Source organism: Denticeps clupeoides, chromosome 6 (genome assembly GCF_900700375.1).
Source record: "Denticeps clupeoides chromosome 6, fDenClu1.1, whole genome shotgun sequence".
Classification (NCBI taxonomy): Eukaryota; Metazoa; Chordata; class Actinopteri; order Clupeiformes; family Denticipitidae; genus Denticeps; species Denticeps clupeoides.
In genome coordinates this window covers 12,372,619-12,387,664 of record NC_041712.1, presented here as the reverse complement: position 1 = coordinate 12,387,664, position 15,046 = coordinate 12,372,619, and the positions used below count along the sequence as shown (strand labels likewise).

The window sequence follows — 15,046 nt, the reverse complement described above, 5'->3', positions numbered from 1 at the left end:
TAAGCGCTGCATGCATATTAAAACAGGCGATTCGTTACCCGAAGAGAAAAAAAAGGAAGAGTCTTCGCAAATAATGCTTGCTCTCCTCAGGATCTGGTCCATCAGATACCATAATGTCCTCATTTGTCTTTACGGATAATAAGGTGTGTTCTTAACCTCTGAGTTTTCTGGGTTGGTTAAAATTGCACCAGCTGGGAGAAATCCCCACCAACACCAAGAGGACGATTCAGTCCATTGTCCTCCTAACGCTGTGCTGGGCTCTGTCTTCAGCCGAGTAATGAAGTCCCGTGTGCGTTGGGCCATGCCCACGTGGAGCTGGTGATGGATGCGCTACCGGATTGGTCTCTGTCCGCATACTGTCCGTGGCTGGGAGGTCAGTATGCCAGCCCCTCCAGCACGGACAACGCCCCTCCCCCCCCGCCGTTTCCAGAGTTGGGTCCCACTGCTCAGTAAATGGGGTCAGTCGCAAAGATCGCACATCACCTCTGGCTTCTGATTAGCCCAGTGACCTACAAACACCCACAGAAAGGAGTCGATATCCTAAAACCCAGCCGAGCTCGAAAAAGCCCGAGCCAGAGCGAGAAGAAAATACGTGGTCATTACCATGGGAGCTGCCCTATAAACTCGAGCTCGGCTTGTTCCACAGCTACTTCACTCATCAGAAATGATAAAATAAGAGCCCTGTCTCCATGGACGAGGGTTAGGGGACTGATTGCAACATGGAATAAATCTCTTTTTTCAGTCTTTGTCTGCATTGGCTTGTAACCATGTGAGTGTCGAGTTGTAACCATTGTAACCATGTCAGACTTTCTTGAGGCCTTTAAAGTGGCTGAAGTTAGCATTAAAAAAATACAGTAATAAGGAATTTTTTATTTGTGTCTGCCTTACATGAACTCCAAACAAAGTGTGACGGATCAATAATTTAAGTTGTTAGACATATAATAAACAAATAAATAAAAAATAATCCCTTTCTGCATGCTTTCTGCCTTGCACTGTGCTGTCTCAACATTTGCTTGTTTTTTTTTTTTTTTTTATATATTTCACACTTTTCTTTCGCTACTTTATTTCTTTATATTTTACACAAGAAGGCATTTTTTTTTTATGAAATAAAGTGAAAGTGAAGTGATACACTGCAGCACACGGTGGCACAACAAAATGTGTCCTCTGCTTTTAACCATGACCCTTGGTGAGCAGTGGGCAGCCATGACAGGTGCCCGGGGAGCAGTGCGTGGGGACAGTGCTTTGCTCAGTGGCACCTTCTGATTACGGGGCCACTTCCTTAACTGCTAGGCCATTGCCCCATGAGGTGGCAATCCCCCAAATGAGGTATGGTTGTGCACACTGGCAATGAAATTATTTAGGCACTGAAATTATATTGTGCTTTTGCCCAACATCTTAAAGGCAGGGTGGAAGATACTTATATGTTTTATTCTAAATCCATTTCCTCAGGCAAAAGTAATTTTACTTTGTCAGGTCAACATGCCATCATATTATCAGCCTGATCATCATAACAGGACCCGTTGTTTCTAGGCCACCATAGGTCTAGTTCCCCTACTGTCTGACTCCAGTATTCATTTCCAACCAACAAAATAGAAAGAAAGCAGCTAGTACTGCAGCTTTATTGTCCACCCATCCATATAAATAGTACACAGTGAGATGAAACCATAGGTCCATGGGTCCGACAGAACGGCAGCACAAATCAACAGTAAGGGTAAAACAGGGGGAAATTACTGTTATCCTATATATTTATAAATATATCTAATACTTCACTGTAAGAATACCAGTGAAAAAAAACGTACTGAAGAGTACACAGTTATTCCTGCAAATGCAGCAGTTGTGCAAGTATTGCAGTGTGAGGGCCGTGTTCAGGTAGGTACGACAAAAGTTATGCCTGAACAATTTGCTCCTTCACATCCGTTTGGGGTGAGGCGGGGTGCGGTGTAGTATTTTCAGTGTGCGGGGGGAGGACATCATGGGGGGAGCATGGTGTTCAGGAGCCAGACTGCTTGGGGAAGGAGCTCTTGTCCAGTCCAGCAGACCTGCTCCTAGTGCTGCACAATCATCTACCGGATGGGAGGGGGGTAGACAGTTGGTGGGGGGGGTCCTCTACAATGCTGGTGGCTTTTATGGATGCAGCAGGAGGTGTAAATGTCCTGCAGGCCTGAAAGAGGGCTGCTGATAATGTGTTCAGCGGTCCGCACAATCCTCTGAAGTGGTCTGCGGTCAGAGGCGGGGCAGCTTCCGTACCAGACTGTGATACAGCTGGTCAGTATGCTCTCGGTTGTCCCTCTGTAGAAGGTGGTGAGGATGGGTTGGGGGAGGTGCACCTTCTTCAGCCGCTGCTGGGCTCTTTTTGTCAGGGAAATTGTGTTGTTGGTCCAGGAGAGGTTTTCTATATTATGAACTCCAAGGAATTTGATGCTACTCACTCTTTCCGCCATGGCGGGTTTTGATGTTTAGTGGAAGGTGGCCAGCCTGGGTCTTAGTGGCAGTGGTGGTCTAGCGAGTAAGGGTTCAGATCCGTAATTGGAAAGTTGCCGGTTCAAATCCCGAGCCGCCAAGGTGCCACTGAGCAAAGCACTGTCCCCACACACTGCTCCCCGGGTGCCTGTCATGGCTGCCCACTGCTCACCACGGGTGATGGTTAAAAGCAGAGGACATATTTTGTTGTGTCACCGTGTGCTGTGCTGCAGTGTTTCACAATGAAGTAAACAATCAGCTATTTTTTTCTTATCAACATTATTAGACAGATTTCAGTATTCTTCTCTACCATGTCTTTCTATCATCAGTCCATAATTTAAATCTTCCATGGATTCTCCTTAATAGTTCAAATGCAAGCGCCAAAATCTATTTTTACTGCGGACTCCCTGCTAATTTATGAACTCGCAGGTGAGAGAACAGTTTGCCATAGGCTGTGTGAGACTTGCTTGACTTCTAAAAGTTTTGTCATAGTGGGCAAGAAATAAGTAAACACACCTGTGTGCCATGCGCACGCACACACACACACACACACACACACACATGGTCAAGTGCTGGTGTGCACATCCCCTGCACCCTGGTGTGTGCTCTCTCTTAATTGGAAATGTCAGATCAATGGCTCCTGATTACAAGGCTTCAGAAGATGGTTTGTTTCTTGCTTGAGGCAGTGCTTTGCGGCATGTTTTTGTCCACATGATGACTTCTTTCCACCGTGGCCCTGTCTGACCCGGTACCGCAGACTTCAGCATTGATCACTAATCAGCTTTTAATTCATTAAACGGGGGAGCTGCAGAATCATCAACTCTGCTCTGCAGAATTCCCTCTCCTCTCCTCTCCTCTCCTCTACTGTTCTCTTCTGTTTTCTGTATTGCTCAAGAGAGCAGATGGTTTGTTTGCTTGTAATGACCGTAATATCCTTTGATATCTTGAAACCCAAAGCCCAGACTGTGGCCAGTCATGTGATGTTGAGGTGCACCGGGAGTTTGGCTTGGACACAGAGAGCAGGCGGCTTGTCTCAGATAAAATGCTGATGTGATCTGACAATTATTATTTTTTTTTTTGTTTGCTTTGTTGTGTTTTAAACATTATTTTTCAGCTTCACCAAGCTCAGCAAAGCGCCTGCCAGACCCAAAGGTTTCTGTGCTAATGGATCAATAGAGAAACATGTCCTAGTTCCACAGCAGTGGCAAAGCGCTCACAGCGTCAGATGAAAGCACCGGGATCGTCTCTAATTAAACATTATTTTTTAATATCTTCTCCCTCGTTTTACACGTCGGGCAGGAAATCCAGTGAATCATTTTCCGTACCGTGTGGGTGTAGGTAATGTGGATTGAATTGATCGTCTTTGTCCAAAAGGCTGGCAGCATTCACTACTAGATCTCAACATAAGATTGTCCTCCAAATTGAACCATTGCTGGCTATTAATAGAGATCGAGGGGGATGGGATGGAAAATGATACATAAAAAATATAAATATATATTCTTGAGGAAGCCCCGCAAGTCTTAAGCACACTTGAAAGCTTTGTCATCTCGCTCCGAAATCCCATTATGTCCCACATCCTTAAAGCAATTGGAGGCCGAGCGCTCTTTGCCTTGGAGCCAGACATTTTGGAAATATTAACTCTGGCTTTTAAAAAAGGAAGTTTGAGGAGGAATAAGGTGCCCACGAGGGAGTGGAAACTAAGGATTAATTTCCGTGCTGTCAGACGTTCCACTCTGTCTCCACCGTGCACCTCTACATCTCTCTGGATTAACAGATAGACCGGACGCTCTGTCAGTCAACACTCCTTAAAGGTGACATATATTAACACGGCCCATCCCGAGGTCTGTGATGTGCTTTTGGTCAAATTTGTAGCACCATTACATACTGGGGCAATGATTATTATTTTAGTCACGATACAGAGAAATTTAAATAATTTATTTCTATTTAATTTAAGACAGTTTGTAGTGGGTGGTGCAGAGGATTTTTTTTATAATATGTGACCTTTAAATAAGTCCTGCTAATCTTCCTTGTAAATAAGATATTTGAATTTGGAACTGAAAATGAAAGTACACGGAACTGGTATGTATTGGAAAGGAACACTGATTTTTGAATGAACTGCTTATGCAGTACCATTGTAAATTATTGTCAATATTATTTGCATTATTATAACTGATCATTGTCAGTTTGGCCGCTGCTGGAGAGTAAATCCTGCAAAACTGACACTGTTCTTCATTTAGAACTGACGTGAGGAGTGAACGAACAAGTCTGCTGCCTTTAGGTGATTAATTGTGCAGCCCTGAGGATTACTGGGGATTTCGCTGAGGATTTCTTGCAACACTGAATGTTTTGTTTCAGCAGTTTCAGTAATCAAAGAATGCAAATTGCTGTTTTCCTTTCATTTTGTAGTGACAAAGTACCCAGAAAGAAATGGTCAGAAAGTAAAAAAAATGACAACTTTATGAGGGCCCTACGTATGTGAGTTTGGAATGAGAAGGTTTGTGGGGCAAGAGGGTGGCGGAGGGAGAATCGGTTGTGATGGGTACAGTAAGTAAAGCCAGGGAAATGCCTGCTTGATCTGTGTGGATAAAATTGCTATGCTCTGAAAAGAGGACTGTGAAGACCTTTACGCGGCACCAGCATGACTCCGCCTTTTTCATTTTCCACAGAAATTCTTGTTCGCCCCCCCCCTTTTCTTTTCTGTTTTTCATCGCTTAGCATGGAAGCGTACGGGCAACTGCTGGAAGTCAGATTTTTCACAATGAGTCACAGGTATGTGCCTCTTAGATGTTATGAAATGGGTTTTTGCCTCCATCTTAAAGAAATGGCAGATGTCTCCGTGGCCCCGTGATATGAAAAATTCAATTTAAAAGGATGAGAGAAAGAATGGTGCGCAGCCTATTTTTCATTCCCTCACACTGAGAGATATGAGAATGATGTTCTATTGTGAGGGGGAAATGATGCCAATCGTGCTGCAGAGAAATTCCTTCATAATTCAATTCAATTTCCTCTAAATCCCAATGGCAGGCTACTGTGCCAAGGAGACAGAGAGAGAGAGAGAGAGAGAGAGAGAGAGAGAGAGAGCGCGATAAAGTAGGAGAGAGAGAGGGACGTAGATAGGTAGAGAAAGGGATGCTAAACAAGACAGCAAAGAAAGACTGAAAGATGGAAAGGAGGGCATCGGAAGAAGTGAAGTTATGGGCCAACATCATGTGTGAAAAGAGGGGGAGGTGAGAGAGAGAAGTGCAACCACAACTGTCCTTTAATGTGTGATTAGGGCTGTTTTTTCCTCCACACCCTATCCCGGTGATGGATGGAAGATGGAGGTGTGCGAAGACGACTTCGCAGCACAAGGTCGATGGTTCATGTCTGTGTGAGATGCAGCAGGGAAAAGCGCAAAAACAGTTGTCTTTGACTGCTAACTAATACATAAGCTGTCAGAAAGATGCATTTTCAACTTTCCACATTATTGCAAAATAAAGAATGTGTGGATGCTTTTTTACTTCTAAACCCATGCAAGTCTAGGTCTAAAAGATCAGCATTGGCATTGATCCGTGACAGGGTGACTGGGTTGTATTAGGCAGCCAGTGAAAGTCGGTGTAAGGTTTTTGAGTGACTTTGATGAGGGCCAAGTGGTGATGGCTAGACAACTGGGGCAGAGAAGCTCCAAACGACAGGCGGGGCATGCAGTCATTAGTACCCAGCAAAAGTAGTACAAGGAAGGACAACTGGTGAACCAGCTACAGGGTCATGGATGCCCAAGGCTCGGTGAAGCGCATGCGGAGTGAAGGTTAACAACCCCGCTCTAATCCCGCACAAGGGCTACTGTTGTACAAATTCCCATGATGGAAAGGTGCCAAGTAGCAAAGCTCAACTTGGAGTAAATGGGACAGTAAGGCCGATATAATGTTCTTTGTATTTGGCGTATGTGTATTTACCAAATGAAGATTGTAGGACATTTCTAAGAAGTGACTTGGTTTTGGGGGATTTAAACGATTTTTACCATTCAAGATTACCAAAACCCTAACTTGAAACCCTAATCGACCACTTATAAGAAAACAGTTGCGTCTCCACACCCAATACAAACCTGTCAGTTTACCATTGTTCATTAAAAGGCTGGTGTGTAGAGATGTGGCACGGCGAATCCTCAGTGCGGTTCTACCGTTATCCGGATCGCTGTTTCCCTCCCGCCCCAGTACCGACAGTCAAGGTTCAGTGGGATTCTGAGGTAATTGGAAGGGGTTCACAGGCGGCCTTAAAAGTCGCGCATATCTTTGCCGGAACTCCTGTGTTTGCCGCGCGTCATTAAAGTTTTCGCGCCGCGAAACTCTGCAGCTCTCTCTCTCTCTCTCTCTCTCTCTCTCTCGGCCGGTTAAAGTTGCCGCGTAAACTTTGGCTCTCGCAGTTAGTTAAGGCCGCAGCGCTGGGGGGGCCGCGTGAGGGGATCAATGAGCCGATTCCTCACAAGACACGTCGAGCGGGGAAAAAATGAGCCGCGCCAACGAATATGACAATGAAGGAGTGCACCTCTGAGGAGAGGCAGCGGGCATAAAATCACAGAAAGTGAAGCAGGGAAGGAAGGAATTGCATTTTATTTTTCTGTCTCACCTCTGCTCCCACGATCTCTTACAACTCTTCCCCCTTTTTCCGAGTTGCTGCGTTTTTTTTTTTTTTTTTTTTTTTAAAAAGGTGCAATAGCTTGAAGGCAGGCTATGTGGTCCCGGATTCTTCAAAGACTCTGAGCTTATCAAAGGAAGACAGAAACTGGCAAACGGTGGAAGGGACTGTGGAGGGGAAAAAAAAAGAGTCAAAGACCCGGCCGGCAGGGGGACGCGAGACGGGGAGTGAGAAGAACACGCGGGAGGTTGGAGTCCTCCGGGACCTGGGTCGAGAGGCACTGAGAAGGGAGGAGAGCTGAGACCACCCTTCCAGACGCCGCTCCTTATGCGGGAAAATGATGCGCTTGAGGCTTGATGGCGGGGCTGTGAAGAACTGCGGCGTTGTCACAGCGAAGCCCAACATTATGGTGGTTCAGGAGCAGGGAGCGGTGGGGACCTCGGTGCCACTTCCGATGACGGATCGCGCTGTTTGCGCCATCTCGTCTGACAGGGCGCGGGAGTAATGGTGTGAATGAATCAGCGGCTCTCCGGCCGGCCGCTCGCAGCGGAGCCTCGGAGCGTCTCCTCCCGTCCTCTCGCGTTGGACCACACCTAGCGCCTCTCCAGGACAGGCCTTTGTTGGGTGAAGTATCTGTTGAATAAACTGTTTGAATCAACTGTCTGCCAAGCACAGCCTGACCATCCATTTACATTTACCGCATTTATCAGACGCCCTTATCCAGAGCGACTTACAATCAGTAGTTACAGGGACAGTCCCCCCCTGGAGCATCTTAGGGTTAAGTGTCTTGCTCAGGGACACAATGGTAGTAAGTGGGATTCGAACCCGGGTCTTCTGGTTCATAGGCGAGTGTGTTACCCACTAGGCTACTACCACCCCTTGCGGCCACTAGGCTACTACCACCACCCACTCCTCCGCTGCGGCGGTCGCTGTGGTGCCGGTCCCCTCCCCGTACTCTCCTTCCCGTTGTTTCTTTCGCGGCTCCCACGTCTGAAATTCGACATTGAAGAAAACAATATAAATACGCTGGCGTGAACTGCTTATCGTCCGCGTCCAATTGCACTGTTATGTACTGACTCCAGGGCAGAGGTGGCCTAGGCGGGTAAGGCCGCAGTGCAAGGTACCGTACCCACACCCTGCTCCCCGGGCGCCTTTCATGGCTGCCCACTGCTCACCAAGACCGTGCGCTGTGCCACAGTGACAATCACGTCACTTTTTCACTTTCACTTAATCGACATAAAACAGCAGATTAATATTCATTTACAGAAAATGCTTCTCATTCTCCTCTTGACCTGGCAGACATCATCATGATCACAAACCAACAGGTTCTTGGGCCAGATGTGGGTAAAGGGTTGTGGACGGTCAAGGCACTGTCCCCTGATACTGCTCACTAAGGGTGACGCTTACAGCGCATCACAATTTAAGTTGGTTAAGTGTAGTGATTGTCACACGTGATACACAGCAGCACAGCACACGGTGCACACAGTGAAATTTGTCCTCTGCATTTAACCCATCACTCTGAGTGAGCAGTGGGCAGCCATGACAGGCGCCCGGGGAGCAGTGTGTGGGGACGGTGCTTTGCTCAGTGGCACCTCAGTGGCACCTTGGCAGATCGGGATTCGAACCGGCAACCTTCTGATTACGGGGCCGCTTCCTTAACTGCTAGGCCACCACTGCCCACAATGACAATACCTTCAGAAAGTGAGGATAGCAAATGATTTGTACATTTCAATTACAAGGAACTGTCCTACATACGAGTAGGGACTTCCCTCTGTGTACACATTTGCCTGTTATGTGGGGCAGCTGTGGCCTAGCGGGAAAAGAAGCGGACTCATAACCGGAAGGTTGCAGGTTCAAATCCCAAACCACCAAGGTGCCACTGAGGTGCCACTGAGCAAAGCAGCGTACACTGCTCCCCCATACACTGCTCCCCGGGCTCCTGTCATACCAAAGGTATTAGGTTAAATGCAGGGAGCGTATTTCATTGTGTGCGCTGTGCTTGCTATGCATCGCAGTGTCAATCAGTTCACTTTCTCTTGTAGTACAGTGTTTGCCTGAATGAAAGACAACCCAGATTATTGCATGACTCTCCTGTTTCAAAACTAATTAAGGCACAAAATATTGTATTTGTCTTCATCTACCCATATTGTGTTATTTCTCTAGTGCGGTATTATTTGTCTACAGTAATTGCCATTGTAAACCATCATGAAATTTGAGGCTAATGGTTAATGTATCAGTAAACAGATATTGAGAAAATCAATCTGAGTTATGAAGATGTTATTATTTAAATATGAATCTATATGGGCTTGGTGCTAACAAAAACTTGCATAAAAGGCATGTCTGCTAAAGTCATAACGGTCCCAAAGAATTATTGTAATTATTTATTACATAATTGTTTTTTTGAACAAAGCTTTAAAGGAAATGTCCAAAACGATGATTGACAGGTGTCACACACCCAGCTCCCACGTTCTGCAAAAATTAAACCTCCACCTTTACCCTCCTTTTATATTTGTTACTCAATTCCATTTGTTCTCAAACTGTGGTACGCATGGTACTTGGCCGGGAGAATATTGTTGATATTCACAGCTATGTTTGCATGCAGTGTAGTTATTATATTTAATATCCTCAATGCAGTAGAGTTAATATCCTTACTTGCTGCAATATTTACAGTGAATAGAAAGTGATATTCATGTATTAGGATTAAAATTGCCTCCTGTGTTAAATAGGCCTACTCTAGTGTAATGTCAGTCATAATGGAAGTGATTGGAAAGGCAAATATATTACAGGATGGCACTGATGTTTGATGCTCATATTACCCTTTGATGTCAGTATTGTATATATATTTACATTATATTACGGCATTTAGCAGGTGTCCTTATCCAGAGCAACATACAATCAATAGTTACAGGGACAGTCTCCCTGGAGACGCTCAGGGTTAAATGTCTTCCTCAGGGACAAAATGGTAGTAAGTGGAGTTTGAAAATGTAACAATGTGATCTTCTGGTTCTTAGGCAAGTTTGTCACCCACTACGCTGCTACCACCCATGACAAATTTACATTTACATTTACATTTACGCATTTGGCAGACGCCCTTATCCATAGCGACTTACAACGTGCTTTCAAGTTATTATTTGTGTATTATTAAATTCATTTCGGAAACCTCAAATGACACCAACTCACATGCATATGATCGGTTGGGGACAGAGTGATGGGGAAATATATTCTTGATTAATACATTTTAATAATGGGACTCAGACTCAGCCTTTTAAGATACTCGAATAAAATAAAACACAAATAAAATACTTTGCTTTGACTGGAAGGCCCGCAGTTGAATAGCCCTGATGTGAACCCTCCTCTTTTGGAAAGTGTTTGAATGGGTGATTCATGAGTTACACTGCAGTGAATTGTGGGTCTTGTGTAAGGCTCTGATAGGTAGAAATCCTTGATAAAACACTTGAAGGCACTCCAGATATTTTGTACCAGAGTGAAACTTGGAGCACCCTGAATCATTACCCCAAATGCACAGCACCTCTGCTTGAGGAGAATCTAAACCTCAAAATCATAAACAAAGTTGAAGGCTGCCAAAATGTCACATCAATTTAAGGTAAAACATGTCAAGAGCTCTTTGGGTTAAAAACAGAGAAAATGGCTGCCAGTGCAGTAAGTAATTCTGCCACCATAAAACAAGATGTTTGAAATTTTATTTACTTTTAAAAAGATTTAAAACGGAAATACAAGACTCTGATATCTGCAGTTTTGCAGTCAAGTGACGCACAGGACTGAAGAGGAGACCAAGTGAGGCACCAATACACTTTCTGAAAGCCTCTATCAGAACTGGAAACATTCATCTACACAATTGATATATATTGACCTTCACACAATAATTATATTTATAATGTGTGTGTCAAGCTCTGTGCATTCACAGTTCTGATGCATTCATGGTGCAGTCGTACAATTGCCTTGTTCATAATGTGACAAAGTTGCCACGTATGCGGCATAATTGAATGAGTAGTGTTGCGAAAAATATAGTTCAATTACATAATCAGTTTACAAAATCAGCTTAACATGAGATGAACTGTACATTTTTGTTACTTATGACGAGAAATTCTGACCCCTATTTGAATGAATGTGAATTTGCTCATTACCACCAAATCTTACACATTGTCCCTTTAATGTGACACATTTTCAAATGCATTTCATTAGAGGGTCTTTCAACAAAATTGGCAAAATACAAAAGACATTACTGAGTGATCAATGTCATGGGGGACCCTAGAACCTTCCATTAAACGTTCAGTGAGCTTGGCATTTGGGCAAAGACTTGGTCAAATATTTTGAAGGTGCATTACCATTACCATTGCAAAAAAAAAAAAGTAACAGCATCAGAAAATGGCCAAGCCCAGCTTTTTTGTAAACGGAAGAAAAAATGTCATTTGAATTCAAGCTGGAGTAACTCGTAAAATGACCAAGGCCAGAGAGATTGGGGATTTTTCATATTGGCCTGGAGGGGAAAGTGCCTGTGAATGTTTCAGTCCTTAAATTGTTGAGCATGGGTCATACCAAATATTGTGTGTGTGTGTGTGTGTGTGTGTATATAACACATACAGCCCGCTTCCCCAAAACTTTAATTATTCAATCCATCACCCTTGCATAGAACCCAGTTCTCTTCTTCAGACAGTTGAGTTGGCATCCATCCATTTTTGTAGATTCAGTTTGCCTGCAGGTGCTCCCCCCTCAGACTTAGTTTTTGGTCTCTGAGTTTTAAGCATCTGTGCTTCTTGTTCGGTTTTTGTTTCAAGTCCCGGGGAAATAGAACACTGAGCAAAATACACACCTTCTCTCACACGCTGCTGCAGACGTGAACCCCGCAGCATCCCTCTGCCGCCCTCCACCACTTTCTTATTATTGCCTTTGTTCTGGCAGCAATCCACCTATGCATACAATTGTACGCTGTGTTTAGGTTTCGCTTGATCAGATAAACCAGAGGTTCGAATCGGCCAGCTTCTCTTCCAGCCTGGAAAGGTCCCGGCAGCAGGATCTGTGCTCCGACTTAAAAAGCAGGGAATCTGTTCCCCATCTGCATAGCTAAGGGAAACTGCTGACTCTCTGGAGCGATGCCTAGAGGAGCCGTTTAAGCGAGAATCCATATTTAAACAACTAAATGCCCCCCTTACATTTAAATAACTGTGTGCCTGCCTCAGAGACCTTTAATCACGCTCCCGCAGATCCACCATAAGTTTCTCGTGATGACTCTAATTTTAATATAATGGCTTTGATTGAAATGTCATAATAAGCATGGTAATCATCGGCATTGAAGGGGAGAAACATGTCCAGACAGACAAAATCAGATGATTTACCACAGGGCCCTACAGTAAGAAAATCAAATAAAACCACGCATTTTTACACGAGGCGCAGTAAACAAATTCCCTGTACAGCACGATGGCTGCACGTTAAAATGATGCCTGCACTGGCAACCTGGAAAAATGAAATGGTGCACACACATGTACACACACAGAGTGCTCTTTTATTTTACACAACAAACAGAAAAGGAAAAGGAATTTTCTAAAGAGAAAATGCAGAATTGAAGGAGTAAAGGCCGAAGCGCATTAAAGAAAGAGGCAAGACAATAATTCCTTCACACACAGAGCTCTTACTGAGCACAAAGCCCATCTGGTAGCAGGGCCGTATGTGCGCGTAAGCAGAGAAAGGTGATAAGTAGTCATTTCCGAGCAGCGGAGTCCGTGCCAGGGGAGCGTGGTCCTGAGTTGCTCTGTGCCACACAGGCTGGCGCACACGCCAGCAGCTTGGCAACGTCGTGTTGGGATGTCAGCAGTGTCATGACACAGGGGTGACTTGCGCAAGATGTGGCGACGAGAAACGTCTGCTACCGTCTAACGAAACTGGAAATAAAGAATGTAAACAGACAGATGGACGGATATGCAGAAATAAATAAATAAATAAATAAATAAATAGGAGCAAAACCAAAGGCCAAAAGCCTCTTGCCCCCGCTAAAAGCACGGTGTAAATAGCTTGTGTGTGTGTTCTAAATGGCTCCGTTAATGAGGCTTTTATACCCTTGGTGAGGCGGGTGGTAATGGGACCAGGGCATGTGCTCAGGCAGCCGAGCGGATGGGCGGAGTACAGTTCTCACTTATCGATCCCCACCTGCCCTCCCAGCTTCAGGGTACAGAAATCTCTTTTCCTGCAGAATCAGTGATTTCCACTGTTTTATGAGATGTGTGTGTGTGAGAGAGAGTTCTTTATGGCATGTAAGATGCTATATGCTATATAGATGCTTTTTTGCACTGTTTTGTACGTTTATATTCATCTTATATACATATTAAACACACAAACACACACACACATATATATATGGCTGAGTAAATTAGCTAAATTCTGCCTCATTAAGGGTCTCAGGGAAGAAAACACATTACTGTCTGCTCTGTTTCCTGAAGGCCACTTTGGTGGTCAATTAGCCTAGTTTTGAGTGGCTATAATTAGATTCTTATGACTGAAAGCCCTGCGTTTACCCCCTCCTCCTCCCTCTCTTCCAGCTTCCCCATCGCCGGGTGACATTCTCTACTGCCAATCCGGTGCAAGATCTGCAGGACTCCTCCCAACAGAGTTACTATGACAGTGGCCTGGAGGAGTCTGAGACGCCGAGCAGCAAGTCTTCTTCTGGACCTCGCATTGGGCCGCTGGCCCTGCCTGAAGACCACTACGAGAGGACCACCCCGGATGGCAGCATCGGCGAGATGGAGCATCCCGAGACTGGTGAGACGTTCTAAACCATCCCAGCTTAGAGGCCATAAAGTAACACGCACACAACCACTGTTTTTTTTTTATTATTATTATAGAAGTAATAAAAAAAAACAGAACATAATCAATTTAAGTTCTTTTGAAAAGAAAACATTCTTTTTTAATTCTAGATCATTGTAGATTTATCATCCTCATCTTGCCTGGTTAAAGGTCAGGTTAAAGGACTACTACGTCCCGCCATCAAGGGGTGTAAATTTTGTGCTGTTTTTTTTTTTTTTATTGTTTTCTTTGCTTTGGCGCTGGCAAATAAATGTGTGTCATGTCAGGCGTTGAGTCAGCAGTGCCTACATCCCATCAGCAAGCTCTCCATCAGGGCCCCAAATCATTCTTAATGACCCTCTCACGCAAGTGTGCTAATTAAAAAACCTGACCTAATGGAGCGTTTGGACGGGAAATAAATTTGCAGCCTGACATCTGCCCAGGCAATAGCGTGTTGGTTGTAAACATTTTTTTTTGTTCCCCTCTCCTTGCCAAGCGTCCACTGAGGCCCAGTCCAAAAAAAAAAAAAAAAATCCTTAATGCACACAGCAGCCAAACTGCTCACACGGTGTCAAATGGCAGCCTTATTCGCAAGGGCCAGCGAGCAACTATCCAAATCGGCTCTGCGGCGGTGTCCGAAGGCTTAAAACCAGACATAACGCGCCCAAACCAAAAAAAAATTGCACAGACACAAACCATCGTCTTATAAAAATAAAAGTATATAAAGTGATATCTAACTAATATACACTGATAAACCCATACAGCAACACAACACAAACCATCCACTGAACCGGATTTTTTTTGTCCGTTTGTGTTTTCAGTTCCAGACAACTGGTTAATAATTTCCGATTACATTTCCCAATATTATTGATATTAATGCAAAGATGATCTACCTGGAAATTATTTACTTGTCTGTGTTGACAAAATGTTTCTGGTATGACCATATAAAGATTTTTGATCTGTTGTTTTTTTTTTTTTTTTTGTTTATATCTGTTGTTCAGGGGCTTTGGAAACTGCTGGAATGCCAAAAATTCACTATAAATTATTTTTCCAAATGAAACAAATAGGTTTCCCTTGTCCTTCGGCTTGCCGTAGACCTTCGTTATTGTAGACGTTTGGGTCCAAAAATCTTTCTGACTGTCTGTCTGTTTTTTTTTTTGTTTTTTTTTATCCGCCC

The 15,046-nt window shown here is 44.3% G+C and overlaps 1 protein-coding gene across 2 annotated transcripts in view; it reads left to right on the top strand.

Annotated features, from left to right (window-relative positions):
• The window catches only part of pcdh1a (protocadherin 1a), a 68,642-nt gene that overhangs the window by 33,889 nt on the left and 19,707 nt on the right, over nucleotides 1–15,046 (top strand). For both annotated transcript variants that reach the window (XM_028984620.1, XM_028984619.1), the window contains exon 4: nucleotides 13,626–13,845. In XM_028984620.1, coding sequence (XP_028840453.1) covers nucleotides 13,626–13,845 — 220 coding nt within the window. The remainder of the gene's footprint in view (nucleotides 1–13,625; nucleotides 13,846–15,046) is intronic.